This window comes from Xenopus laevis, chromosome 6S (genome assembly GCF_017654675.1).
Source record: "Xenopus laevis strain J_2021 chromosome 6S, Xenopus_laevis_v10.1, whole genome shotgun sequence".
Taxonomy (NCBI): Eukaryota; Metazoa; Chordata; class Amphibia; order Anura; family Pipidae; genus Xenopus; species Xenopus laevis.
In genome coordinates, this window is record NC_054382.1 from 34,961,142 (window position 1) to 34,986,358 (window position 25,217).

Consider the following 25,217-nt stretch of genomic DNA (forward strand, 5'->3'; position numbering starts at 1 on the left):
GAGAGTCGACACGCACTGCAAATGTAGATGACTGGCAGAACTATAACAGTTGCCTGGTGGAAGTTGGAAGATAGCTAAAGGGAAGTGGGACAAACTGAAGCTGTAGGGGAGCAGGAATGGCCTCCCTTCACTGCTAACGAGCTTTGCTCTTGGATTCAGCAAGGAAGCTGTTCACACGTGAACTGGGTGGGGTTAATAGCTATATAATATTCATGTTGTTCAGCTGCAAGATATGGATAACGCTTGATTCTGACTCTCTACCCCTTGCTTTATAACTGGCAAATAGCAGAGATGGATATTCAGTGAAACCACAATTTTATATGCCTGATTTTAAGTTTTACTACATTTTACACTTTGTTTTTCAATCTTACACATATTATATTTGCTTGATTTTAGATTTTCATGGATTTTACACAAGCATATTCTAGCTCTGTGGGAGAGTCGATAATGCTTAATGTCGCCACCATTCAAAGCAAAATAATATTGCTGGGTTCTGTCAATGCCCAATGCACATCACTCAAAAACATGCAGCAATGCATTCTTCAGAAATACATACCAGTCACTTGACAGAACCTGGTGTTTGTGAGCATTTATGAGTGTTTTCCACAGAGCTACAAAATTCTTGGGTGACAAAATTCAAAGTACAGAAATAAAGTATCACTGTCTCCTCCACAACAATGTCACTTCCATTATGAAGATGCCTGTGTGTTCCACCAATGCATAAATAGATACACAACATAAAATGTTTGCACTGTATTCCACTGTGCATTCCAAATGCAGTTACTTGTGCATGTACAAAGGGTTGAAAATAGGGATTATGTTCCCAAGGAAGATTTTATTAAAGAAAATGCATAGCATAAACATTTACACTTAGTTTAATTTCCAAATATGTGCTTTAGTATACCAAAATACATACAACTTATAGAATATATACAGCTTTCAATAAACATGACTATGAAATACTAAGTAACTTTGTTTGGAAAGCACAACTATATGTATGGGTATGGCATCATTTATACAACCTGTTGACCTGAGTTTAAAAGGAGAACTCAAAGGCTATTGTGATACTAAACTCTATAGTTAGTATAGGTATGGGTATATATCATTTGTGTTAAAGTAGAGAGGGGTGTGTGTATGGATGCTGGGTTTTGGTTTAGAGTGGTTGGACTTGATGGACTTTGTCTTTTTTTAACTATGTAACTATGTAAACCCCCAACCAACCAAAAGCCCTCCTAAATTTCCAGACATTGCCCTCCTCCCCACAATGTACTTTAGTGTAAAAAAATAAAAAACACTTCAAAAATAACCCGTCGACATCTTCCAGCTCTTCACATTGCCTTCGGGTCTCAACGCCGATTTGCGTGTGTGCAGGTGAAGCCAATTCCTGACTTGGCCCAACTGAGCATGCTCCAGCAGGCTTTGTGCCGAAGACTATACAATGAGCCAAAAGATAGATGATCGGGAGCTCCGATGCGCTTCTCTGCACTTAAGGGTCAGGATTTTTATAAGGGTTTTTTTTTTCTACACTAAAGTACATCACAGGGAGGGAGAGGGGACAATGCCTGGAAGTTTAGGGGGGCTTTTAGTGCTCTTTTAATAATGCAAATATTGCTTCTCTAGGGGTCCTCACAGTGTGGAGTCCTGAACTGTACAATTGAGAAGCAAAAGAAGAAAAAGGGAGTGCAGCCCTGTGAGTCCACCACCCTAGAATACACCGTGCAACACATCTGCCAAACCATGAACATAGTAAAGAAAAAGCAAGATTGTGGATTTCACATGCTGACCTGGTGAATATGACCGCGGGAATAGATATCCGAAGATAGAAAAACTGCACATTACAATTGTCTGGACCAAGATGGAGAGTGCAACTGAACATAACTTTATTCATCCATTTAGAAGCACAAACAGTTTAAGTGGGCAGGAAGGAGTAAGGCTTGAAGTGTTTTGTGACTCATCAGTCACTTCATCAGAAGCCCAGAATGGCCTTACTCTTCTCTGCCTGCTTCAACTATTTGTGCTTAAATTGATGATGGTGTGGTGAAACGCTTCTCACATGCTGTTTTTATAACTTCAAATATGAAAACAAAGAGAGTATGTTCTCCCATTAAAATTAAAAGCAAGCCTAAATTAATGGGTGGGTGTTATGTAGTATATAGGTCTTATTTGGTATTGAGCAGCTATGGTAACAAATCAATCCCTTAAGTTTATCTTATCAAGCTGGTAAAATGATATCAACTATAATAGAAGCAAACCTCAGGAGTATAGATTAGTCAAAGAATGGGTAGCAGATGTTCTGTGGAGTGACTACAGTGTAAAAATACATTTTCCCAAAAATACACACACCCCTTTTGATAGAATTTTATTTTTATACCCATTACATATATAATTTTTTTATTGGTTAGATACATGAGAGATGTAGAAGAGACTGACTTACCACCAGATACTGGAGCATCCATGAACACAGCTCCCATTTTTTCCACTCCCTTTGCCAGTTCTTTAGAAACAGCAGGATCAATGGTACTAGAGTCAATCAGTAAGGATCCCTTTTTTACTTTTCTTTAAAGAAAAAAAAAAGTATAAGAAAAGGGAGTTCAGCTCAATGCTTAAATCTTCTATCATCTGCAGTGGGGTCAGCTTCCACTGATATAAAAAGGGAACTCCACAAAAACATAATTTAAGCTTTTTGAAAAGTAAACATAATTTCAAGCAACTTTGCAATATACACAAATTAAAAAATATGCAGAGTTTTCATGATTTTTAATGGTTTGGAACAGTTCTCTAAGCCTAGCCCATTGCTCTCCTGCTGATCTGTCTGACTACTTTGCTGAGCTGGCTCACTACTGTTACTTTGTATCAGCAGCCTGCTGTCCTCAGCCTACATCCTCCAAACCCCACACTTCCCTGCACATGTGATTTCAATAAGCAACACAACAGCACAGTGCAATGAATTGTGGGTTATGTTGTGCCTGCTTGCTGTCTGTAAGCTGTGGAGAAGTTGTTACAATTTGTAACCTCAGTGTTTTAGTCCCTCCTTCCCTGCCAGAATTTCAAATCATGCAGAAAGAGAAGAACTGTTAAACAGCAGGATTTCAGCATAGAAAATGGCACTTATTCATAGTTTTTTAAGAAACAGGTAACTGTGATGGGTATATAAGGGATTTCTGTGTTATGTGGGCCTCTTTATCAAATTTTGGTTTGGAAGCCGGAGGTCTCATCTCATTTAATGGGAATGAGATTTGTGTCTAAAGAGTGTAAATCTGGTGACAATTGCCAGTAACAACATTTAGATGTTTTGAATGAGTTTGTGTTTTTATAGAAACATTTTAAAGTATGTTATACTAGAGTTTGAGAAAGTAATGTAAACAACGATTTTTCCCCTTTTTTATTTTTGTTTTATTTCTATGTATTTCTGGTACAGTGAAGAATAAATCACAGTCCATACAAGAACTGCATAGAGACACCACACAGCATAAATCTAGTGCATCACATTGTGTTTAAGAGCCATGGGAGAATAAAGAAGTTCATAATCTAGTTACTATTATAAACATACACTTGAGCAGAGAAAGAGGTTAAGGAGTAATGCAAGGTTTTAGGGCATTAGAGAGAAAAAAGAAAAAGCAAAAAAAAAAAAAAGGAAAAGGAAAATAAAAATAAAAATAGCCTGGATTCAGGTCCCTCAGCTTGCACAACCTCTTAAGCCATGGTCAGATGAAGCAGTTCGGATTTGGGTTTTAAGAGCTAATGGAATGTATCCATAAAGCTTTCCATAGTGAAGAAAAAGTGTTTGCATATTGTAAAGATGCCTCTATGTGAGGACAGGTAGCATCTGTGTATGATTCTGAGCATCATTTCCACATAAGTGGCTACTTTCAAGCAAGGCACTGCAACCCATGTAGCTTTCAAAATGTTATGGTTTTAGCAGAAGTAAAGCTTAGCTAAAGAAGTAGCTAGGAATGTCGACAATTATGTTTTGGGCTTTTATACCAGCCCAAGGCAACCACAACCCTTTAGCAGTGAAGATCTGCGTCTCCAAAGATGTCCCAGTAGCTCCATCGTCTTTTCTGCTGATTCACTGCACATGCTCTGTGCTGCTCAGTTTCTGAGCTTAGGAGCCAATGCACAATACATTGAACATATAAAATATAAATATCACAATATAAGGCTTATTAGAAAATGAATTCAGATTATTGGTACGTGGCTTAGAAACCAGCACAATTATCATCAGAGTTTAATAGTCCTGTAGCATCAAATTATATGAGAGTCAAACCTTATTTTCTGCTGATGAGCTGCCCAGGGCACACTAAGCATGTGCATGTGGCAGACAGGATTCCAAATGAGAAACTCATGTGACAACTTTGAATGGCTGGATCATTACTACTATAGAGAGGCTGCTTTAATAAATTCAGTATATAAAATGTGGCAGTTCTAGCCATATTCATTTTTAGGGTTTAGTCCTCCTATCTGTCATCAACTCAACGATTTTGTTTAATATTTTATTTTGTATATTATAGATATTATTTACACTTAATTTACAATACAGGTATGAAATCCATTATCTGGAAACCCATTATCGAGAGAGCGCCAAATTACGGAAAGGCCGTCTCTCATAAACACTCTTTTATTCAAATAATCCAAAATTTTAAAAATGATTTCCTTTTACTCTGTAATGATAAAAAAGTATGCAAAGGAATGGAAAGGCGGCTCTCCGGTTAAAAAGAAAAAGGGTGGTTTATTTACAACAGGTCACAGACCGACATCACCTGACGCGTTTCGCAGCCTTTCCATTCCTTTGCATATTGGATTACAGTGGGAACGCTGGTGGCTGAGCACCCGGCATAACAAAATGGAGCTGCACTAATTATGCAAAAAAGGAGGCGAGTCTGGAGCAGCCAAAACCTTTTTTCATTGGAAGCAAAACCAGCCTATTGGGTTTATTCAATGTTTACATGATTTTCTAGTAGACTTAAGGTATGAAGATAAAAATTACGGAAAAATCAGTTATACAGAAAACCAAGCATTCTGGATAACAGGTCTCATACATGTAATTGCATTCATTTTTAAAACAAAATATATGTAAAATATTATCATAAAGAAAAATGTTTCCCTTTCCCAGAGCCTCTATAATTTAGAATTGTCTTGCTTGATTACGATGTCTGACGAAGGGGTCCGTTCCTGAAACTTTGCACTGAACACTAAATAACGCAATAAATGTGCAGGGGTTCTCCCTGCTCCACCTGCCACTGGGTGCATGGTATTTCATGGTGCTAAAAATATTACTTGTCACATCTACAGTGGCCATGTGATTTCCTACTTCTGTGGCTTAGGTCATCCATTTCTAACTCTTCTGTCTCTCACATACTTGAAGGAAACATCCTTATCATCTGAACTCTTCATTGGAGTCCCTCAATGCACTGTTTGTGGTTCTGACTCTTACCAATATACAGGGGCGCTGGGCAAAAATGCCACTTCTGGTACCATTAAGAGTCGAATTTCTGTTTTTCAAACCGGATATGCAGAAAGCATTGCGCTTCTCTGAGCTAACATCATGAACTCCTCAGACCCCCTCTGGTGCCAAATAAGGTGAGTGCGGGGGGGCAGCAGCAAGCTGCCTGGGGGCAGCAGAGGGGCCAGGATCACCCCTGCCAAAATATACTATGGAGCATATTATTATATTTGGGACACACATTGCCATGCTTCACCAATGGGGGGGAATGGCATAACATTTTTATGCATTTTTTCTTAAGAGTGCCAGAAGCAATGTAAAATAAACAAATCTGGCATTCACATTTTGTAAAATTACACACACACCTTGATACATTTGCCATTTATTTTAGCTTTTTACACCGTTTTCTGCTGAACTGCAGATTATGTAAATACCTGTGGATTCAAAGCAAGTCCTGCTTAAATTTAGAAGGGTTGGTAAACCGAATTACAAAGTTCAGCCAGAAGAGTTTAGGAAGCAGGGAAACTTTTTACAAAAATAAATGGGGACAAAAGGATAATTAAAAAGAAAATATACCATATACCAATATCTTTGTTGTTATATAAATAGCATTATGACAAAATCAGGCCATCGAACAACATGGCCATTTAAGAAGCTGCTCCTATGAAGTCCTTCAGGATAGAATAGAGCAATATTATATGTATAAACATATCTATGAGACGCATCAAACTTCTTTTGCACAGCATTCCATTTTATATGAAATGCAATAAACTATTTTGTTTAGTGCCCAAATGATGTTCTATAAACAAGAACTTTGTATAGACTTCTGGGTTTACAATGCAAATAATTAAAGGAGGGCAACAGTGAAGTCATATTTTCCCAGCTTTATGATTTGTGAAACAAAGTGCAATTTTACCAAAACACAGACAAGGGGATGATTACAGAAGGCCAGATAAACGACAGGCCTGTAAATCCATTCCCAAACCTCATTCTTTAACATTTATTACATATAGAGTGGAACAAACTACTTTCTCAATGTGAAGTTATGTGAAATGCAATAGCATGGCATATATTTAACATGGTTTTACTGTAATTACTTTACACTACCATCATGTTTAACTAAAATATATACTGTAATTCCCAATTTAATCTGCTCCTTTCATAAATATGTGAATCCTTTTATGGTCAGCTGATTTATCACATAAAAGTGGTACTTGAAAGTTTGTAAACCCCTTTGAATATTTCTGCATAAATATGATATAAAATGTGATCTGTTGTTCACATAAGTCATACAATTTTAATATATCTTTTCTCAGTAAGTAATTGAACAAAAATATGTTTTTGACTCTTTTGTTTGATTGGGTTCTCTTTATCTTGAAAAATAGAACAATAGATTCCATTTTACGCCATATCAAAAGAGTTCACAAACTTTCAAGCACCGCTGAACATGCACTGGTGACCAAACATATTTTCAGCAAAAATAAATAACTCGAAATATGAATGCCACATAGCATATGAATACTTTGAAACATCATACGTGTATGATTCGCCCCATTGAGTAGCTATTAGGGACCCCACGTCACATAAATAGGGCATAAGAAAACATCTTATTTGTAAGAGTAAACATTCCAAAGTATTTAAAATGTGTAAAAATGCAATTGCAAACAAAAACAGCAAATCTTTCAAGCTCTTGGGTTGTAAATATTACTCTTTTGAGTAAACAAATAACACGCATTCATAGTGTACCTAAAATTTGTGGCTTCAACACAGGAATGGTTTTATTTTTAAAAAATTCAATGCCTGCAATGAAATTCTGTCAATGAATCTGAAAGTAAAAAATGGCTATCTTCCTGTGTTAAATTTTTGGTCTTCACTTTGAAACATGGACAGTTAGTTCTGATGAGTTGGCAGCTGCTCAAACTTTACATTACATCCAAACAAATTGATAGTGTACAGGGCAATGCGTAGCTCCCTTAAATTGGAATCTGCTGAGTTCCTGTTATATGTATTTACTTGCAAGTTTGTATGCCTTTTTACCATTAGTAAACCTGTACAAATTAAAGTTATAGACATTACACAAAACAGCAAAATTATGGCATAACAATTTCCAGATTACTAAACAACCTACTTCAAAATTCCATTAGATCCGGTATAAACTTCAGTGGCATTGGCACTTGAAGGTAGCATGGTTATAATTCTGTCAGCTTTTTCCGCAACATCTGCTGGTGAATCCACGATCTACAGAAATAAAGATATTTTCTTTACTTACGCATTGTTTCAGACAAGATTTGCATTACTCTGTGTTCCAGGAAGAGTGTAACTTATCCCATGTTATACTCTTTAATCCCATAGCTACAATACATTTTCCCTAGTAACGATAATCATGTACACTGCATACTGTTTCTAGTTGACAAAAAAAACACAATTACCACTCCAGCCAACTGAGTGCTGTGGTAATCACTGGGTAAAGGTATATGCAAAACAATTGATTAAGCTTGGATTTTACTGTACATTTTAATATTCCAAAACTAACACATCAAAGTTAAAATATTGAAAGCATGAAAAAATATGTCTGTATCCTAAACTACTTATTAAATCATATTACATGATTGCTTGATACCATTTGGGGGAGGATTAGACTTTCTAAAGATCACTATTTCCATTAATTCTGTAGAAAAAGAAACACTTTGTACAAGCTGTTCCCAAATAGTTAACTAGCATACAACTAAAAGGAAGAGACATCTACTATAACACCCTCATTTACGGTTTCCATATAGGCTACAAGCGTCTGTTTGAGATCAGTTTGAGATCATCCGATTCCCTTTTCAAACCACTACTCTTTAGTTCCCAAGGATTGCCAGTTTAATGCACATTATTATTACTAACATGTATTTATAAAGCGCCAAGTATTTTGCATCGCTAAATAGTAAATTAAATATTTAAATGATAATATTTGCCTACTCGTGTTTTGTATATACCAAGTAACTAAATGGCTCTAGGTCACTTAAAATTAACACCACAAGTTAAGGGGCAAAACAAAATTCCATTATACGAGCAACCTTATTCTTCTAGGACCCGCAATAATGTTTTCCAGTAACTCAGAGCACTCATGACCATATTGGTTACATAAGAACTAAAGGTAGTTAAAAGACTAATGTTGTAAAATTCTTTATGAATTAGGATAGCAGGGTCTGGTAATGCTGTCTCATTGACAACATTAACAACAATTTGCTGTAGAAAAGCAAGTATAGTGGTAAACATACTACAAAATAAAGAATATAGAGCTTGTAAAAAATATATAAAGTCGCCAATCTATGAAGTTTCTATATTAAATGATATGGTCCAGTAAATCTGGATTATTACTATTATAATTTACATAATTGGTTTAGTGCATTAAAAATTATCTCCCTCTACAGCATTGCGGTCAGTTCAAATAAATAATATTTCCTTTGTTTTGTGGTTTTGCTGACACAAGAACTTTGCCCAGCTATTTGTAAATGACATACAAGTATGGGACCTGCTATCAAATAACGGATCCAATATCTGCATCACATGGAACAAGCACCATAACTCACCTGGGCTCCTGAATCCTGGAAGTCTTTGCATGCCTCTGGGAATACATCAAATGCAACGACAGGGTAGCCATGTTTTAAGAGATTTCTCGCCATTGGATTTCCCATATTACCAAGTCCAATAAATCCAACTGGTGTTTTGGATGCCATTGATCTACATACTGAAGAAAATACATTATTTTAACAGTTGGTAATAACCTAGTTATAAAGAGCTAATTAAAGTGTCAAACTATGATCTAATAAACTAGCATTCTAAAAGAAACAGTAGTATAGCTGTTTCAAATTTCAAAGCTCAATTTATGTGTCATACAATGTTACGCTGCACCAGTTGATGATGAGTTAATGTTTTAAAGGGGATGTAAAGGGGGGAAAAACAACAAATTCCCAAAAAAATGTACACATTTTAAAAAAATAAAAAATGAAGACCAGTTCCAAATTCTTTCAGAATATTGTGCATGATACTAATAGTTAATTTAAAGGTTAACTACCCCTTTCATCATCATCATCATCATTTATTTATATAGCGCTGTCAAGATACGCAGTGCTTTACTGCAGTTATAGCAAACAGGGAATAAATGGTGGCTAACAGACAAGGATTACAGAGTACAATGGGGTTTACAAACTAAAAGGTTAGGGTACAATTGAGACATTAGGATTATATAAACACTTTGTCATTTTTGATACAGCAATGATTAATTAAGGTACAACGAATAGGCCTCTTTAAACAGATGGGTCTTTAAGGAGCGCTTGAAAGTTTGGAAGGAAGGAGAAAGTCTGACAGCTTGTGGCAGAGAGTTCCAGAGAAAAGCAGAAGCCCGAGAGAAGTCTTGTAGACGAGAATGGGCAGAAGTGACCAGAGGAGAAGTGAGGCGAAGATCAGAAGCACAGCGTAGGTTTCGTGAAGGAGTGTATTTGGAGATTAGAGATGAAATATAGGGAGGGGTTTCATTATTAAGGGCCTTGAATGTGAGTGTAAGTAATTTGAATTTGATTCTAGAAGAGATTGGGAGCCAGTGAAGGGACATACAAATGGGAGCAGCTGATGTTGAGCGGCGAGCTAGATGAATGAGTCTAGCGGCCGCGTTTAGAACAGATTGGAGTTGTGAAAGGTGACTTGTTGGAATACCTGTGAGGAGTAAGTTGCAGTAATCAAGGCGGGAGATGATGAGAGACTGAATCAGTGTTTTAGTTGATTCTGAACTGAGATAGGGTCGTATTCGAGCAATGTTGCGCAGTTGAATACGGCAAGATTTTGCAAGTGTTTGAATGTGTGGTGAAAAAGACAGATGAGAGTCTAAGATAACTCCTAGGCAGCGTGCCTGTGTGGTGGAATGAAAGGTGGTGTTGTTTACGGTGAGTGATATCTGAGGGACAGGGGAAGATCTTGGAGGAAATATGATGAGTTCTGTTTTAGAAAGGTTCAGTTTCAGGTGGCGCTGTGACATCCAGGAGGAGACAGCAGAAAGACAGTCTGTGACTTGGGAAAGGACAGAATTAGAAAGATCAGGAGTAGACAAGTAGAGTTGGGTGTCATCAGCATAAAGGTGATACTGAAGTCCAAATGACTGAATGAGTTTTCCTAGTGAAGTTGTATAGAGCGAGAACAGCAGGGGGCCAAGAACAGAGCCTTGAGGAACTCCAACAGAGAGTGGGAAAGTAGTAGAAGTAGAGTTAGAGAAGGAAACTTTAAAGGAACGGTCAGACAGATAAGATGTAAACCATGAAAGAGCAGTGTCCCGAATGCCAGCTGAGTGTAGAATGTCAAGGAGGAGTGTGTGGTCAACTGTGTCAAAGGCTGCAGAGAGATCTAGTAGAATTAGAATGGAATAATGACCTTTAGACTTTGCCAATAGAAGATCATTGGTTACTTTGGTGAGGGCAGTTTCAGTCGAGTGTGATGGGCGGAAGCCAGATTGCAAGGGGTCGAGGAGGGAGTTGTGAGTGAGATGCTGGATCAGGCGTTTATAAACAAGCCTTTCTAGTAATTTGGAGGCGAATGGAAGAAGGGAGACCGGTCGATAGTTAGTGGGAGAGCTGGGATCAAGGGAAGGTTTTTTGAGGATAGGAGTGATTAGTGCTTGTTTGTATAATGATGGAAAGGTACCAGTAGAGAGTGAAAGATTGAATAGGCGGGTAAGTGCAGGAGAGAGTGTATCAGAGATTGGGTGGAGAAGGCGAGAGGGTATGGGGTCAAGGGAGCAGGTGGTGGGTTTTGAGCTGGCTAGAAGTTTGCTGACTTCCTCTAGAGTTGCAGGGGTGAAGGAGTGCAAAGTAGATGTGAGTGGACTGCACGTTGGTCTGAGATTGTTGTCGGACGGTATGCTCAGCCTAATGAGATCGATTTTTTCATTAAAGAAATGAGCAAGGTCTTGGGCAGTAACATTAATAGGTGGAGGAGGTGGAGGGGGGCATAGGAGTGAGTTAAATGTGGCAAACAGCTGCTGTGGTTTGGAGGACATAGTAGATATTAGATAAGAGAAGTATTGTTCTTTGGCTAATGATAGAGCTCGGTTATAGCAAGAGAGCATGAATTTGAAGTGGATGAAATCAGGATCAGTTCGTGACTTTCTCCATCGTCGCTCAGCTGATCTACTACATCTTCTGAGGTACCGTGTTACACTAGTGTGCCAGGGTTGGGGTTTAGCTGGCCGGCTGTGACGGGTGGTAGAAGGTGCAAGGGAGTCAAGTGCTGTTGAAAGGGCATCGTTGTAGAGAGAAGCTGCCATATTGGGACAGGAGAGAGTATTAATATGAGATATGGATTGTGCTGATACTGTTGATAATTGTTGTGGTTCAAAAGCATTAAGGTTTCTGTACGTATGGGTAGAGAGAAATGGTTGTGAAGGTGCAGGTGAAAGCAGTATCTGAAAGGAGAGTAGATGATGGTCAGACAAAGACAAAGTAATTAAGGTACCAAACCAATCTTTTTTTTTAACACTGAAATGTTACTGGTTTTATAAAAATTGGACATTCGGTCCATATTGGTATCGAACAGAGAGAAAAGGAAGTGAGTAAAGGTTTCATTATGATGTAAATTTACATAACAGTATAATTTTTTTTTATTCTTGGAATGTTCAGTAATACAGTGTGTTTCTTTTCCAATACAAGCTACTTAGTTACATGTAAAGACAATAAGAGCTGTCATCTGAGTGTTTCATGTATGAGGCATGTCAGATATTTGCTAGACCTTACACTGCATTGGCTGTCATTCAGCATGTTATTGTTCTTCAATCTCCAATTAAATGGAGTTCTATAGATGGTGAGGAATGTTTGAATATCGCCCCCTTCTTTCAGGCAGAATATCATGTCCTTGAAACAGTCACACGCAACAAAAGCAAATAAAAGGTGATAAGGACTGCACACGTGTGCAAAATGCATTGTTCACAGCAATAAAAATACTGCAAGAGCTAAAGAGGAGGGCTCTTGTCTTTTAATTTCATATTCAATTTGGAGCATTCCCTGCTATGCAAGTTAGTGCAGCAGGGAAACAGATTCTTTCACATGGGGTGTAAGCAGAATCCTGCAGCTGTTTGACGCAACACAACCCCATCTTGAGCATGTCACATTAAGCAAATTAGTACCAACCTCATGTAAAATTGAAGATAGTGAAACCAGAATGTGGCACAATCAGTGTCACCTGTGGGTATATGCTGCCATTTGACCCTGCGGTGTCTATTAAGGGGACCTCACAAGATGGAACTTTAGCCTTTATTAAACCACTCCTCAATGAACTAGCTATACAGTTTGGAGAATGTTCCACAAAAAGCAGCTAAGCAATTGATACATTTTTAGGACACCCTTTCATGCCCAAAGCCCAGAAAACCTGGCCTTTTAGGTGAAAATCACTACTGGGGCTACTAGCCTTCTGAAATCCCTTTCATGATTTCCCAGATTGAAACCAGTGCTTCTCACAATACATGATGTCAGTCAACAGAAACTGCCAGGTTCTTTTTATAAGGTTCAGTCCTTATGCACAAGGGTCACCCAAATAGCCCATGCATTCACAATGCCACGTGATCAAATCATACAATCATTAAATCAGATTGTACATGAAATGGCTTAGAAGAAGCATCACATTTTATATACACTTTATAACATTCCCACACTGTGTACAGCTCAGACATGGGTTGCAGGAATTATACACTGCACTGAAAAATATGGAGCACTTTTTTGGGAATAGACTGCAGCTACAAAATAAAAAATGCAATACTAATGACCTAAATGAGAACTCCATGACTGTACTTAAAGATATACTAACACCAGATGCATGTGCAGCAGAATGAAAAGCCTTTCCTTCTCCTTTAATTCGGCTAGTTTGACTCCTATTACTTCTGCGGTCCGGAAGTGCCAGCTTGCTTTTTCAAGGGTGTTTCCCTATCTAAATATAATGGGGCTGATAAAAAAATCGAATGTGTAAACTACATGGCAGATTGGCCATTTGACGCTTCACTCCTCTCAGAAGGGATCACTGCATGCTGCTACTTCATCAAAAAAGATAAAATCTGATGGTGTTCTTCAAACTTTTCCTTATCTTTGAGATACACTGAATGCAGGATGTAGAGGTATGAACAAAGCACACTATCCAACTTTACCTTAACCGATGTAACATTACAGCTATGGGGATCGGATTTTGTAGGCTACTGCAAAATCTCGTGCTGTTGCATGATAAGTTTAGTGGGTCAGATGAAGTCGGATCTTATCAAAATATCATGTTTAGTTTGCCCTAAGGCCACTGATGGGTGGTGTTGTACAAGGGATGCAGAATGGTTAATTTTATAAAAAATCCAATGTGCCTTTCCTGACAATTTAAAGGGCAGTGACAGTGGCCCTACAACAGAGCTGCACACTTAAGCTCCTTGTTTCTATAGATGTGTGTACCCTCACATGTATACTACACTAGAGACCTGCAGCGGGTCAGGTACCCTGCGGGTTGCAGGTAGAAGTTTCAGGAGCGGGTATAGACGGGGGTCGGCAGTTCTCCGGGTTTGTGGGTCGCGTTTCGGTCGTGGGTCTTCTCAATAGCGAGTTTTACTCCTTTTTTTTTTCTGATCACGCCTACTTCCAATGATGTCACTTCAAGTTTACAATGACAGCACTTCCTGTTTCTTGATGGTCAGCGGGTCGCGGATAAGCTACTTGCGGGTTGGGTAGCGGGTCCAAGCGGGTAAGTATGCAGGTTCATGTTTAACAAATTGGTTCTGCGCAGGACTCTATACTACACCTACCATCACTGAAAATGCTTCAGTTACATGTCTGGACTGAGATTCAAAATAGGCCCGTGGCATTTTAGGTACACAGAGGCCCAAACAGGCCACACAGCAGCCCAAACAGCCCCCACAACTGTCAACTGTCTATGGCAACTGGCCTTTCGCAGAACTCACAGATTGCCAGTCCAGGCCTGTTCCGTTACACATATTTGTTTTTAATGATCTCATATTAGCATTTACCAGACTGTTCTACACAATCCCTGCTAAATAAAAAATAAAGTGCTGTGTTTCAAAGCAAATAACTTGCTGTTTTTTTTTCTTAGTTTTCAAACATACCCATACAAAGACTGCAGTGACCTTGCCAAAATAACACAGCACTAGAAGAAAAAAAATAGTATTTTACAGCTTATCAATAAATAAATCTCTCCAATTGCTTTTGCTCTTCCTTACTGCATCTTCAGGGGTGGTCTATTCCAGGTTAATGGTAAGGAAGAAACATGGATTGATAAGGTAGGAGGACCAATGTCAATTGCAGCAGGGACAGGTGTTTTTACGACAAAGGTAAAGAACAATCTGTTCTCAATTCAAGCTGTGTCAGTATCCATATGCAAAGAAAAACAGGGCATACTACTGTGTGTCAGTGTAAGTCATTTTGTGCAACTGCAGATTTATTCAATTACTCCTTATTCAAAATCTTACTCTAACAGGAGTGGGCGAGGAAGTAGGGATAATAGACAGGGAGCAGAGAAGTAGAAATAATGAATGCGGGATAAATGTAACACTGTAGCCATCACAGGCGGAGGCTTACCCATTGCAAAGCGTGCATGCCTACTGACAGAGCTGTGCAAGCCACTGCAAGATTTCCTCACCAGGGCAGCCATGCTTCTTCCTCCCTGCTGACCTCCACTTCTAAGATCCTTGTTTGGACGCCCTCTGTGACGTGTGAGCGGGATTCGATAGACATACGTGTCAGCGAATCAGTAAGAGAAGAGGGGCAGAGCCTCGGCAGCCAATGTCAAAAGCGAGATAGGGCAGGCCTATTGTACGCCCCAAAAGGAAGCCTTACTGAGGCTGATTGCTTGTTGTACTAGTAATTGAAAGGCTCCTCACATTCTCTAGTGTGGAGGAACAGAACAGGGCACGTTACTTAGCCTGGCGCCTCCGCAAACCAAGGGGCTGCTGATTGATAATGACTAATAAAGTATTATCAAGGAAACATGTTTATTTTTTAATGTCACATTCCTTTGAGCCGAGGCAGGAACTAGGGGTAGGCAAAAGAGGCACGTGACTAGGGCACAAAGCTTGGGGCGCCAGGCACGTAGCTCATTTGCAGCCTACCCTTAGAACGGCAAGTGTTACCTCTTTCAAAAGTGCTGACATCAAAGTGCTTTGCGTGCGGTTGCGCATGTGCGTCCTTGGTTCTGCACGATTGCGCATGTGCGTTCTCGGTTGCGCTCACTTGCGCACGCGCGTCCTCGGTAGCGCGCACTTGCGCACTGTTGTGGTAGGGGACGAAGTGCCTGGCAGGCCTGACCATCTGTTGCTAATGCTAGAGGAAATGAGAAAGTAATCTCAGATGATGCAAGAATGTATGTGGATGAACACCCTTTATAAAGCACTAATGGCTGGCTGCACAATAATAGGAATAAAGATAATAATTGTTTTAGTTTAAGAATGCTGATGGGATATTAGTCTTTACTCTTTGACAAAAACAAAGCAGTGCTACACAAACACTCTCACTGCTTTTTGTAGTGTCGGGTGCCGTCTGTGACTCTGTCTGCCCGGATCTGAATCATATACAAGAAGATATTTTTTTTTTTTTTCAAAGTTCTGTTTATTTATTTCCAACAAACAAGAAAATAAAGTTTAATTACATACATAAAAGGAAAATACATAAACAAAATTGCCATATTTACGCTTCCACTGATTACCTAGGTAGGATTACCCATGGTCGATGTCAGTCAGTAGTATAGAGGAGGTAGGAGAAACAAGTGCAAGGTGACATTGCTATCAGCCCTTTAGAACCCACGCCAGAACCTCAAACATCACAGTTAGACTATCAGTCCAGCCTCTGACCTACTAATCACCATTATCTAGCTCAAGTATGTACCAAATTATCTAACGCCATCCATGTGCCCCAAATCAGATCAAATTTAGTCGGACAATTTCTAGAGATATATACTGCCTTTATATGTGGCAAATTAGAATTGACAAGCTGCTTCCACTCCCCGATCCGGGGGGCCTGAGTGTCCTTCCAGTGGAGGAGAATGAGTTTCTTGGCAAAGAATAAGAGTTGGAGGAGTAAAAGTCTGTTCCTGGTGTTTAAGGGTAGGTCCTCTGTAAGACCCAAAAGACTTAGTGTCGGCGTGGCAACATGTGGAAGGCCCAAGTGGATATGCAAAAAGTCCCAAACATCTTTCCAGTACTTCTGTATATGAGAGCATTGCCAAAACATGTGATAGTAAGTGCCCTCCTCCAAACAGCCTCTGAAGCAGGTGTCCGCTGAATTTGGAAAGATTCTCGCCAATCTGACAGGCGTGTAGTAAATGCGGTTAAGAAACTTTATTTGAATAAGCCGGTCCCTAGCAGGTATTGAAATGTCTCTCACTTGACTGAGAATATCCGACCAAGCATCTTGTGGAAATTCTCCCAGGTCCTGAGCCCATTGGGATTTAGCTCTAGCCAGTGGATCCGGCATTAAGTCCATCAGACCTCCATAGAGATTAGAGGTCAGGTGACGGAGCCCTTCCAGTTTAAGAAGTATATCTATTCGAGGCTCTCTAAGGTGCACCGTGTTGCCAGGGAATTGTGCCGAAAAGGCGTGCTTAAGCTGCAGATATCTAAATAAGTAGTGATTCGGCAAGTCAAAGTCACTTTTGAGCTGGTCAAATGTTTTAAGTGCATTCCCAATAAGAATATGGCGAAGTTCTGTAACTCCTTTATTCGCCCAAATGCTCGGATCAGGGATCTGGAGAAATTGACCCAGTAGTTTGTTGTGCCACAGTGGCATTGCTGGGGACCAGTGATTGGTGTTTAGATATGCCTTCTTTGACACAATCTGCCAGCATTTGAAAGTGGATAGGGTCGTATCAGGTAAGTCGTGACCTGGCCTGGGGCCGGCAAAGGGAAGAGTTCGTAGTCCATCTTCGGAGCCCATGATGTGCCTCTCAAGGGTCAACGCGCGATTATCCAGATTGGGGTGCCACCATTGATGCAAATTGGATATTTGAGCCGCTAGATAATAGTTCCTAAAATTAGGTAGTGCCAAACCACCTTTGTTCCACGATGCCTGCATAATTGCCCTTGCCAGTCTTGGTTTAGAGTTGGGTCACAGTAGTTTCTGAAGCAGCTTGTCAATGTCATTGAACCAGCAGAGAGGTACATAGGTTGGAGCATTAGCTAACACATAAAGCAATTTAGGCAGACATAACATTTTAATGAGATTCACACGGCCCACCAAGGACAGGGGCAACATCGCCCACGTAGGGATTCTGGCTTTGAGAGTCGCTAAAATAGGCTGCAAGTTTAATCTAGTATAGCTAGATTTGTCAAGGGAGACCGTTATGCCAAGATACTTCATTTCCGTAACCCATTTCAGTGGCAGGTCTATTCTGGGGCACGGGTTAGGGTCTATAGGAAAGATGCTGGACTTATTCCAGTTAACACGTAAACCGGAGTACTCCCCAAATTGCTTCACCAATTGTAAGACATTATCAAGGGAGTGATTGGTATCCGCTAGGTAAATCAAAGTGTCGTCCGCATAAAGGGATATCTTCTCTTCTCTATTGCCCACTCGGAGCCCTTGTACCCGGGGGTCATCCCTAATCATGGCAGCAAGGGGTTCAACTGCCATTGCGAACAATAAGGGGGAAAGGGGGCACCCCTGTCTCGTACCCCGAGTCAGACAAAAGGGTTTGGATAGTAGCCCATTAGCCAGCACCGAGGCCTGGGGAGAGTCATAAATAATTTTAACCCAGGAGATAAAGTTAGCACCCAAGCCAAATTTAGATAACACCTCGAAAAGATATGCCCATTCCACAGTATCGAAAGCCTTTTCTGTGTCCAGAGAGGCTATCGCCCTCATGTTGGAGTTGTCATGTGTGATGGATAGATTGTGGTACAGGCGTCTAACATTAGTATAGGTGGATCTATTGGGGATGAATCCCTCCTGGTCTGGGTGTATAAGGTGATTGATTACCCGCTGAAGGCGGTTAGCCAGCAATTTGGTGAGTATTTTCGCATCCATGTTAAGAAGTGATATGGGCCTATAGGAGCTACACTGTGATGGGTCCTTATCCTGTTTAAGAATCAGCGTTATCGTTGCCTGGTAGAATGAGGGTGGAAGAATTTTTGATCGTGAGGCAGATTGGAGCAGGTCCAATAGTTTTGGGGCTAACAGTTTAACATGGGTTTTGTACCATTCTGCGGGCAGTCCGTCAGGGCCAGGGGCTTTCATATTTGGAAATGAGGTGATGACATCCTCTATTTCCTCTAGAGTAAAGTCAGCATTAAGATCTATACGTTGGTCATCGTCTAAAGTGGGAAGAGTAACTAGGTGTAGGTATTGTCTAATTTCAACCTCCGATTTATTGAGTTTGGAGGAGTACAGTTGAGTATAGTACTCTGCAAGGAGAGCAGTTATTGCAGACGGATCCGTAAGATCCGAGCCGTCCGCCGCTGTTAAGTGTGGGATGGAGGTAGACGGACGCAGCTCTTTAGTTAGGAAAGCTATGTGTCGTGCGTTGGTATCTCCGTGTTCATACATCTGATGTGCTCTGTTAGTGAAATATCTTTTAGTGGCATCTACAAGTAGAAGTCTAAGGTTACGTTGAGTCGAGTCTAAGCGAGCTTGTGTATCTGGTGTGGGGCTATTCGCATGAGCTTGTTCCGCTTGAGCAAGATCCGTCTCTGCCACCCCTATATTATGCCTATACCTAGTCCGGTATGTCTTGATCATCGAAATGTATGCACCTCTAGTGTATGCTTTGTATGCATCCCACGTTATGTTCGAGTTACATTCAGTCGTGTTATGAAGCCAAAATTCAGCATGATGTATGGGAAATTCTGTCTGTAGGGCTGGAGTTGCAACCCAGCGCCCTCCCAATCTCCATTGACTCTGTGAGGGGGGTCGGCCCAGCTGAAGTGTAATCTGTATGGGTGAGTGGTCTGAGCAGGGTCGGGGGAGAAAATCTGCTCCCACGACCCTGCCCAGAAGATCAGCAGTGGAGTAAATAAGATCAATCCGGGACATAGCTGATTTAGCCGGGGTATAACAAGAGTATTGTGTGTCTCTAGGGTGCTTCCACCTCCAGAGGTCAGTCAGACCCAGAGCCTCAGACCACGCCTGTAGCCCAGAGGCCCGTCTCTTTTCAGGGGGGTGGCAATCAAGCCGTGTGTCAGGCACTGCGTTAAAGTCGCCCGCGAAAATGATAGGTCTGGGGTCAGGGCTCTGTATCTTGGCTGCAATTTGATTGAGTAATCCTATGTCAAATGGAGGTGGGTTATAAATACAGACTATAATAATTGGACACTGTGCTAAGATACAATGCAGAACAAGATAGCGACCCTTTCGGTCTGACTGCACTGCCTCAAACGTAAACGGGATTCCCTTTCGTATCAGAATAGCTACACCAGACGAATAGGAGGAGTAGTGAGCGTGATAGTGATGAGCCACCCATGGCTTCCTAAGGGACATAATTTTGCTACCAGTGAGGTGGGTCTCCTGCAACAGGGCTACGTCAGTGTTGTGATCTTAAGATATTTGAGTATAACTGTCCTCTTTATTCTGTCATTGAGACCCCTCACGTTCCATGAAGTTAGCTTAAGTCGCCCTGCCATGTGAAATTGGGGGAGCAGTCAACACCATGGAACCAATTGGGAAGTTCGGGGGGACAGAAGTGCAACCAAGTCTCAGTCACCAGTGAAATTACAATCCTCCTTGTCAGACACCTGTCTGTGGAAGCTATGGCAGTAAGAGTACATATGGCAATTACAGTCAATAAAAAAACATAGTAAAACAATCTAACGAAACACCCCATAAGTAACCCCATCCCACCCGGTATCATCAAAATAGAGATACTACCCTTAACTTTAACAATATATATTCCCTTCAATATATCCTATAGGCAGGCCAAACCTTCCCTATGGGAACAGACATGTCCTGGCTCCTTCCGGGATATCCTCCTGGGCTGAACAAGACCAAAGCCATACGAGAAAAGGCATTTGAGTGATTACTGTGTGGGGAACAATAGAAACAAGAGACCCCACTCCGAGCAAGCCAAATGCGTAACATACCGCGGCAATACGATCATGAGGGTGGCACCCCTATTTCAGGCCTTTCCCATCCATCCAGTCGTTTATTTCTTGTGGCTCAGTGAAAAAAAGGTTTTTCCCATCTGCCTGTATCCGCAGCTTGGCAGGGTAAAGCATTGCATATGGAACGTTATTATCTCTGAGTCGCTTCTTGGCGCCAACAAAAGTTGCCCTCTTTTTCTGTATACCAGTAGAAAAGTCTGGGTAGAGTGAGATTTTTTTGCCTTGGTATTGTATATCACCAATGCTCCTTGCCGCCGATAGGGCTGCATCACGGTCCTTATAATTAAATAATTTGGCCAGGAAAGGGCGCGGGGGGGCCCCCGGTGGTGCCGGCTTAGTTGGGACCCTATGGGCTCTTTCAACCACCAGAAAGGAGGAGAAGGTGGACTCACCCAAGTGCTGTTTCAGCCACTCCGTAAAGAATGCCTCAGGATCTTGGCCCTCGACTCCTTCCGGTAGGCCCACCACTCTCACATTGTTGCGCCTGTGCCGGTTCTCCAAATCCTCCATGTGTGCGACTGCTTGTTTAATTTGGGTACGAAGTTGTGAAACTTCCTCCCTCAGTGGGGCACAGGAGTCTTCCAGAATGCTGATGCGGGATTCTGCCTCCGCCGTGCGTTCTCTGATGTTTTGAGTGTCTTGACGCAGTATGGAGAACTCAGGGTTGCTTGGCATTCCGCTATCGCCGTGAGTACCTGAGTAAGCGGAAAATCTGGTGCAGGTTGCTGCGAGGCTTGCGAATGCTCTTTAGGCGTGGTAGGCCGCACCGGCTCCTCACCGCCATCTTGCTTCTGCTCTCTTGCGTACGCACTGAGTTTTTGTGCGATTTCGGTCTTGTTGCGTGGACCGCTTTTGCCTCCCATCAGCTCCGGTGGTACAGTACGGCAATGCCAACAATATCCCAGGCGACAATTGGCCCAGTCGAGGATATCAGGGTAATATCAGAATGAGTTACCAGCGGAGCTCTATCTGCACACGTCTGCTCTCTTAGGCTGCCATGCCACGCCCCCAAGAAGATATTTTTAGCAGCACTCCGATTATGGTGGAAAAAGTGTAATTTTATTTGTGCCTCAAGCTAAGAGACGTTTCGAGCTTATCCAGCCCTTTATCAAGCTTGATAATGGGCTGGATAAGCTCGAAACATCACTTAGCTTGAGGCACAAATAAAATTACACTTTTTTCACCATAATCAAAGTCTTTACTCTTTGCCCACGTGTGTTTTCAACAGACACAAGCATTGATGTTCATTTTCTATATTGAAGATTGAAACTGCCATATACATATAGTGGCCACCCTGCCTGTTTCCCAGCTCATTTACATTTTTGGCAGACCAGAGAATGTAAAGTTTGGTTCTGGAACTCAGCCACTATCCTATAGTAAACCCTGCCTTTCTTGTGGTGGTGTTTATTATACATGTGTTGTAAAAATAAATGATTTGTGGGGGCCACAATTATGGCTTTTCCCGTGCAACACTGTGTTTATCTCCCAATAATGTTTTAGCATTTTTTTTTTTTTAGGTCTTGCTACATTTTTGGTTTTTAGGCCACTAGTAGTACTTTTCAGATCACCAGTATGTCCTCCACAAAGAAACAGATTAAAATGTGTTCATCTGTAAGAAGGTGAAGTGGGCTCCAACATTATTCATTATCTCAACTGTTATTGAGTGCTCATTTTATATAAAACAAAGGGCTCCTGAGAAGAGGTGTCATGTCCATAGATGTTCTGATACTGTAGCACCAGTATACTGAACTGAAGTAACTGAAGTAATTTTCTCGGTATTATGGGAAGTAGCAGTGCAAACTATAATAAAGAGGCCATTGGGTAAGGCAGGGTAGTGAAGTGTGAGAAACTGGAGCAAGCCACCATTTTGAAACATTTGTAAAAACACTAAGGGGAGCAAGAGTGTTCTTATTAGTGCTCATGCAGAAACTGCCTGGGGTGGGGTCTGTCTGCATTTAATCTCAAAAGAAGCAAGGAACTGCAAGGATGTTACCATCATCTTTATTAATTACTGTTTATTTAACAAACATTAACCCTTACATCCTGAGGAATATTTCTGCTCATGAACTCACATCTACAATGAGATTAATTGTTCTTTATATCAGTCCTCATTCCAATCATGGATAAAAGAAAGTAGGTCATATGCAATGTCTCAGCCTCAGGTGTTTGGTAGTGGTGTCCACCTGTATATCCCCATGTCCGACTTTGGCAAAGCATTTCTGTGGGGAGTGGTGACGGTGGTTTAGAGTATTTTGACTCCCACACAGGGGCTACAGAGGAAGCAGACCCTGCGGCTGCAGGTGCCCCCGGAGGTATAGTATAGGAATACCAAATAATGAGCTATTTCAACATATGTTGGTAAAACAGGACAATCTCTGGATATGTTGGGGACCCTAACAATTAATTTGCTGTGGGGCCCAGTAACATCTAGTAATTCCACTGCTGCCACAGTTCTAATCCTACAGATCTTCAGTAGTGGATGCATTTTCCTTAAAAACATAAAGTTGCTTTCTACCAATACACCTCTTTAACATAGGCCTGAATATTAGTATCCCTTGTACTTACAGTATATTGATGTCCACAGGCAAGAGATAATTTAGAAACTAGAATGCTATTTAAATGTCAGGGAGCCGGGAGCCCCCTCTGGGGAGTAGTCCGGATCTAGGAGGAAGCCCCTCAGGAGGGATCAGGGTCGTGGTATCCAGGGGTAAGGCAAGAGAATAATCAAAATCCAAACACAGGTCAAAAGGCAGGCGGAATACAAACAAAGTCCAGGGCCAGGCAGGGGGTCTATGGCAGGCAGAGTATCAGCGAAGTCCAGGTCCAGGCAAGGGGTCTATGGCAGGCAGAGTATCAGCGAAGTCCAGGTCCAGGCAAGGGGTCACACCAAGGAATCAGGCAGATTATAAGCAGGGGAAACAGCAAGGGAACCCAGGAATCACTAAGGGAACAGGATCCTATTTTCGGGCGCCATCTTGGCGCCTCAGGCGTTCTTTTATCTTTGAATTTGGCGCCCTTGCGCTAGCGTCAGCGCGCCTGCGACCGGCGCGGCGTGCTGGCGTCACTGCGTCGGCGTCGGAACCCACGTGGGTTGCCTGGGCGCCGCCATCTTGGATTCTTCGCCGCCGGGAGCGGACGCGACTCCTCGCGCTCCCGGCGGTCTTGACAGTACCCCCCCCCCTCACGGGGGGCCTCAGGACCACCGGGACTTGGTTTCTGGGGAAACTTGGAGTGGAAGTCTCTTACCAAACGAGGAGCATGCACATCACGGTGTCCCTCCCAAGAGCATTCTTCGGGGCCAAAGCCCTTCCAATGGATGAGGTATTGAAGGGACCCTCTGGAGATTCTGGAATCAAGGATTCTCTCCACCTCGAATTCTTGTTGACCTTCCACAGAGACAGCAGGAGGAGGAGATTGGACACCAGAGAAACAGTTGGAGACGGTGGGCTTCACCAGGGAGACGTGGAACACGTTGGGGATTCTCATCTCTGGTGGGAGTTGAAGTCTGATGGCTACAGGGTTAATTATCTCCAAGATGGGGAACGGACCCAGGAACTTCGGACCCAACTTGGGAGATGGCACCTTCAAGCGAATATTCCTGGAAGAGAGCCAGACACTATCACCCACCTTGTAGGGAGGAGAGGGCCTTCTACGGCGATCCGCGAAAGTCTTGTGGACTAGAGCACTCTTCTCCAGGTTAGACTTGGTTGCAGCCCAAATAGCAAACATATGGGCTGCCAGATCATCTGCAGCCGGGACGTCCGACAACACGAAGTCCTGAGGAAAGGCTTGAGGGTGCTGTCCATACACCGCCATAAATGGAGACCTTCCTGTGGAGGAATGACACGCATTATTATGAGCAAACTCCGCCCACGGGAGGAGGTCAGACCAATCGTCCTGGCAAAGAGACACGTGGTTCCTCAGGAACTGTTCTAAGGCTTGGTTCACACGTTCGGCTGCCCCATTCGTCTGCGGGTGGTAGGCGGACGAAAATTGAAGTGTTATTCCCAAGTCTTTACATAGGGAACGCCAGAACTTGGCGGTGAACTGGGTGCCTCTGTCGGAGACGATCTCCACCGGGAAACCATGCAGGCGGAAGATGTACTTAATAAAGAGTTGGGATAATTCCACCGCATAGGGTAACTTCTTCAAAGGGATGAAATGGGCCATTTTGCTGAAGCGGTCTATGACAACCCAGATCACAGTATTCCCACCGGAGGGAGGAAGTTCGACAATAAAGTCCATAGAGAGGTGCGTCCACGGACGAGAGGGAACCGGCAAAGGCTGTAACAACCCGCTGGGGCGGGAATGGCTAGGCTTAGAAGTGGCACAGACATTACAAGCAGCCACAAAGTCCTTTACATCCTTGCGGATATCAGGCCACCAGACTAGGCGCCTCAAGAGTTCAAGGGTCTTGGCCGGACCAGGATGTCCAGCTTGCCTGGAGCAGTGGGTTTGTTGCAGGATGGCCAGGCGAAGTTCTGGAGGGACGAAGGCCATGCCAATCGGAGTATCTTGAGGAGCTGAGGACTGCCCAGCCAGGATCTGGTCGGCAAATTGGGGATACAGAGAGGCAATGATCTTGACTGGTGGAATGATTGGTTCCTGCCTCTCAGGGTCACGGTCCACCGGAGTGAAGCTACGAGACAAGGCGTCGGCCTTCAGATTCTTGGAACCTGG

At 42.1% G+C, this 25,217-nt stretch overlaps 1 protein-coding gene across 1 annotated transcript in view; it reads right to left on the bottom strand.

The window, feature by feature from the left end:
- hibadh.S (3-hydroxyisobutyrate dehydrogenase S homeolog) overlaps window positions 1-15,189 on the bottom strand; it is an 83,918-nt gene extending 68,729 nt beyond the window's left edge. The window contains 4 exon segments of the mRNA NM_001091290.1: window positions 2,435-2,556; window positions 7,572-7,681; window positions 9,019-9,176; window positions 15,031-15,189. Coding sequence (NP_001084759.1) covers window positions 2,435-2,556; window positions 7,572-7,681; window positions 9,019-9,176; window positions 15,031-15,103 — 463 coding nt within the window. The 5' untranslated portion in view covers window positions 15,104-15,189.
- Between the last annotated feature and the right edge of the window lie 10,028 nt (window positions 15,190-25,217).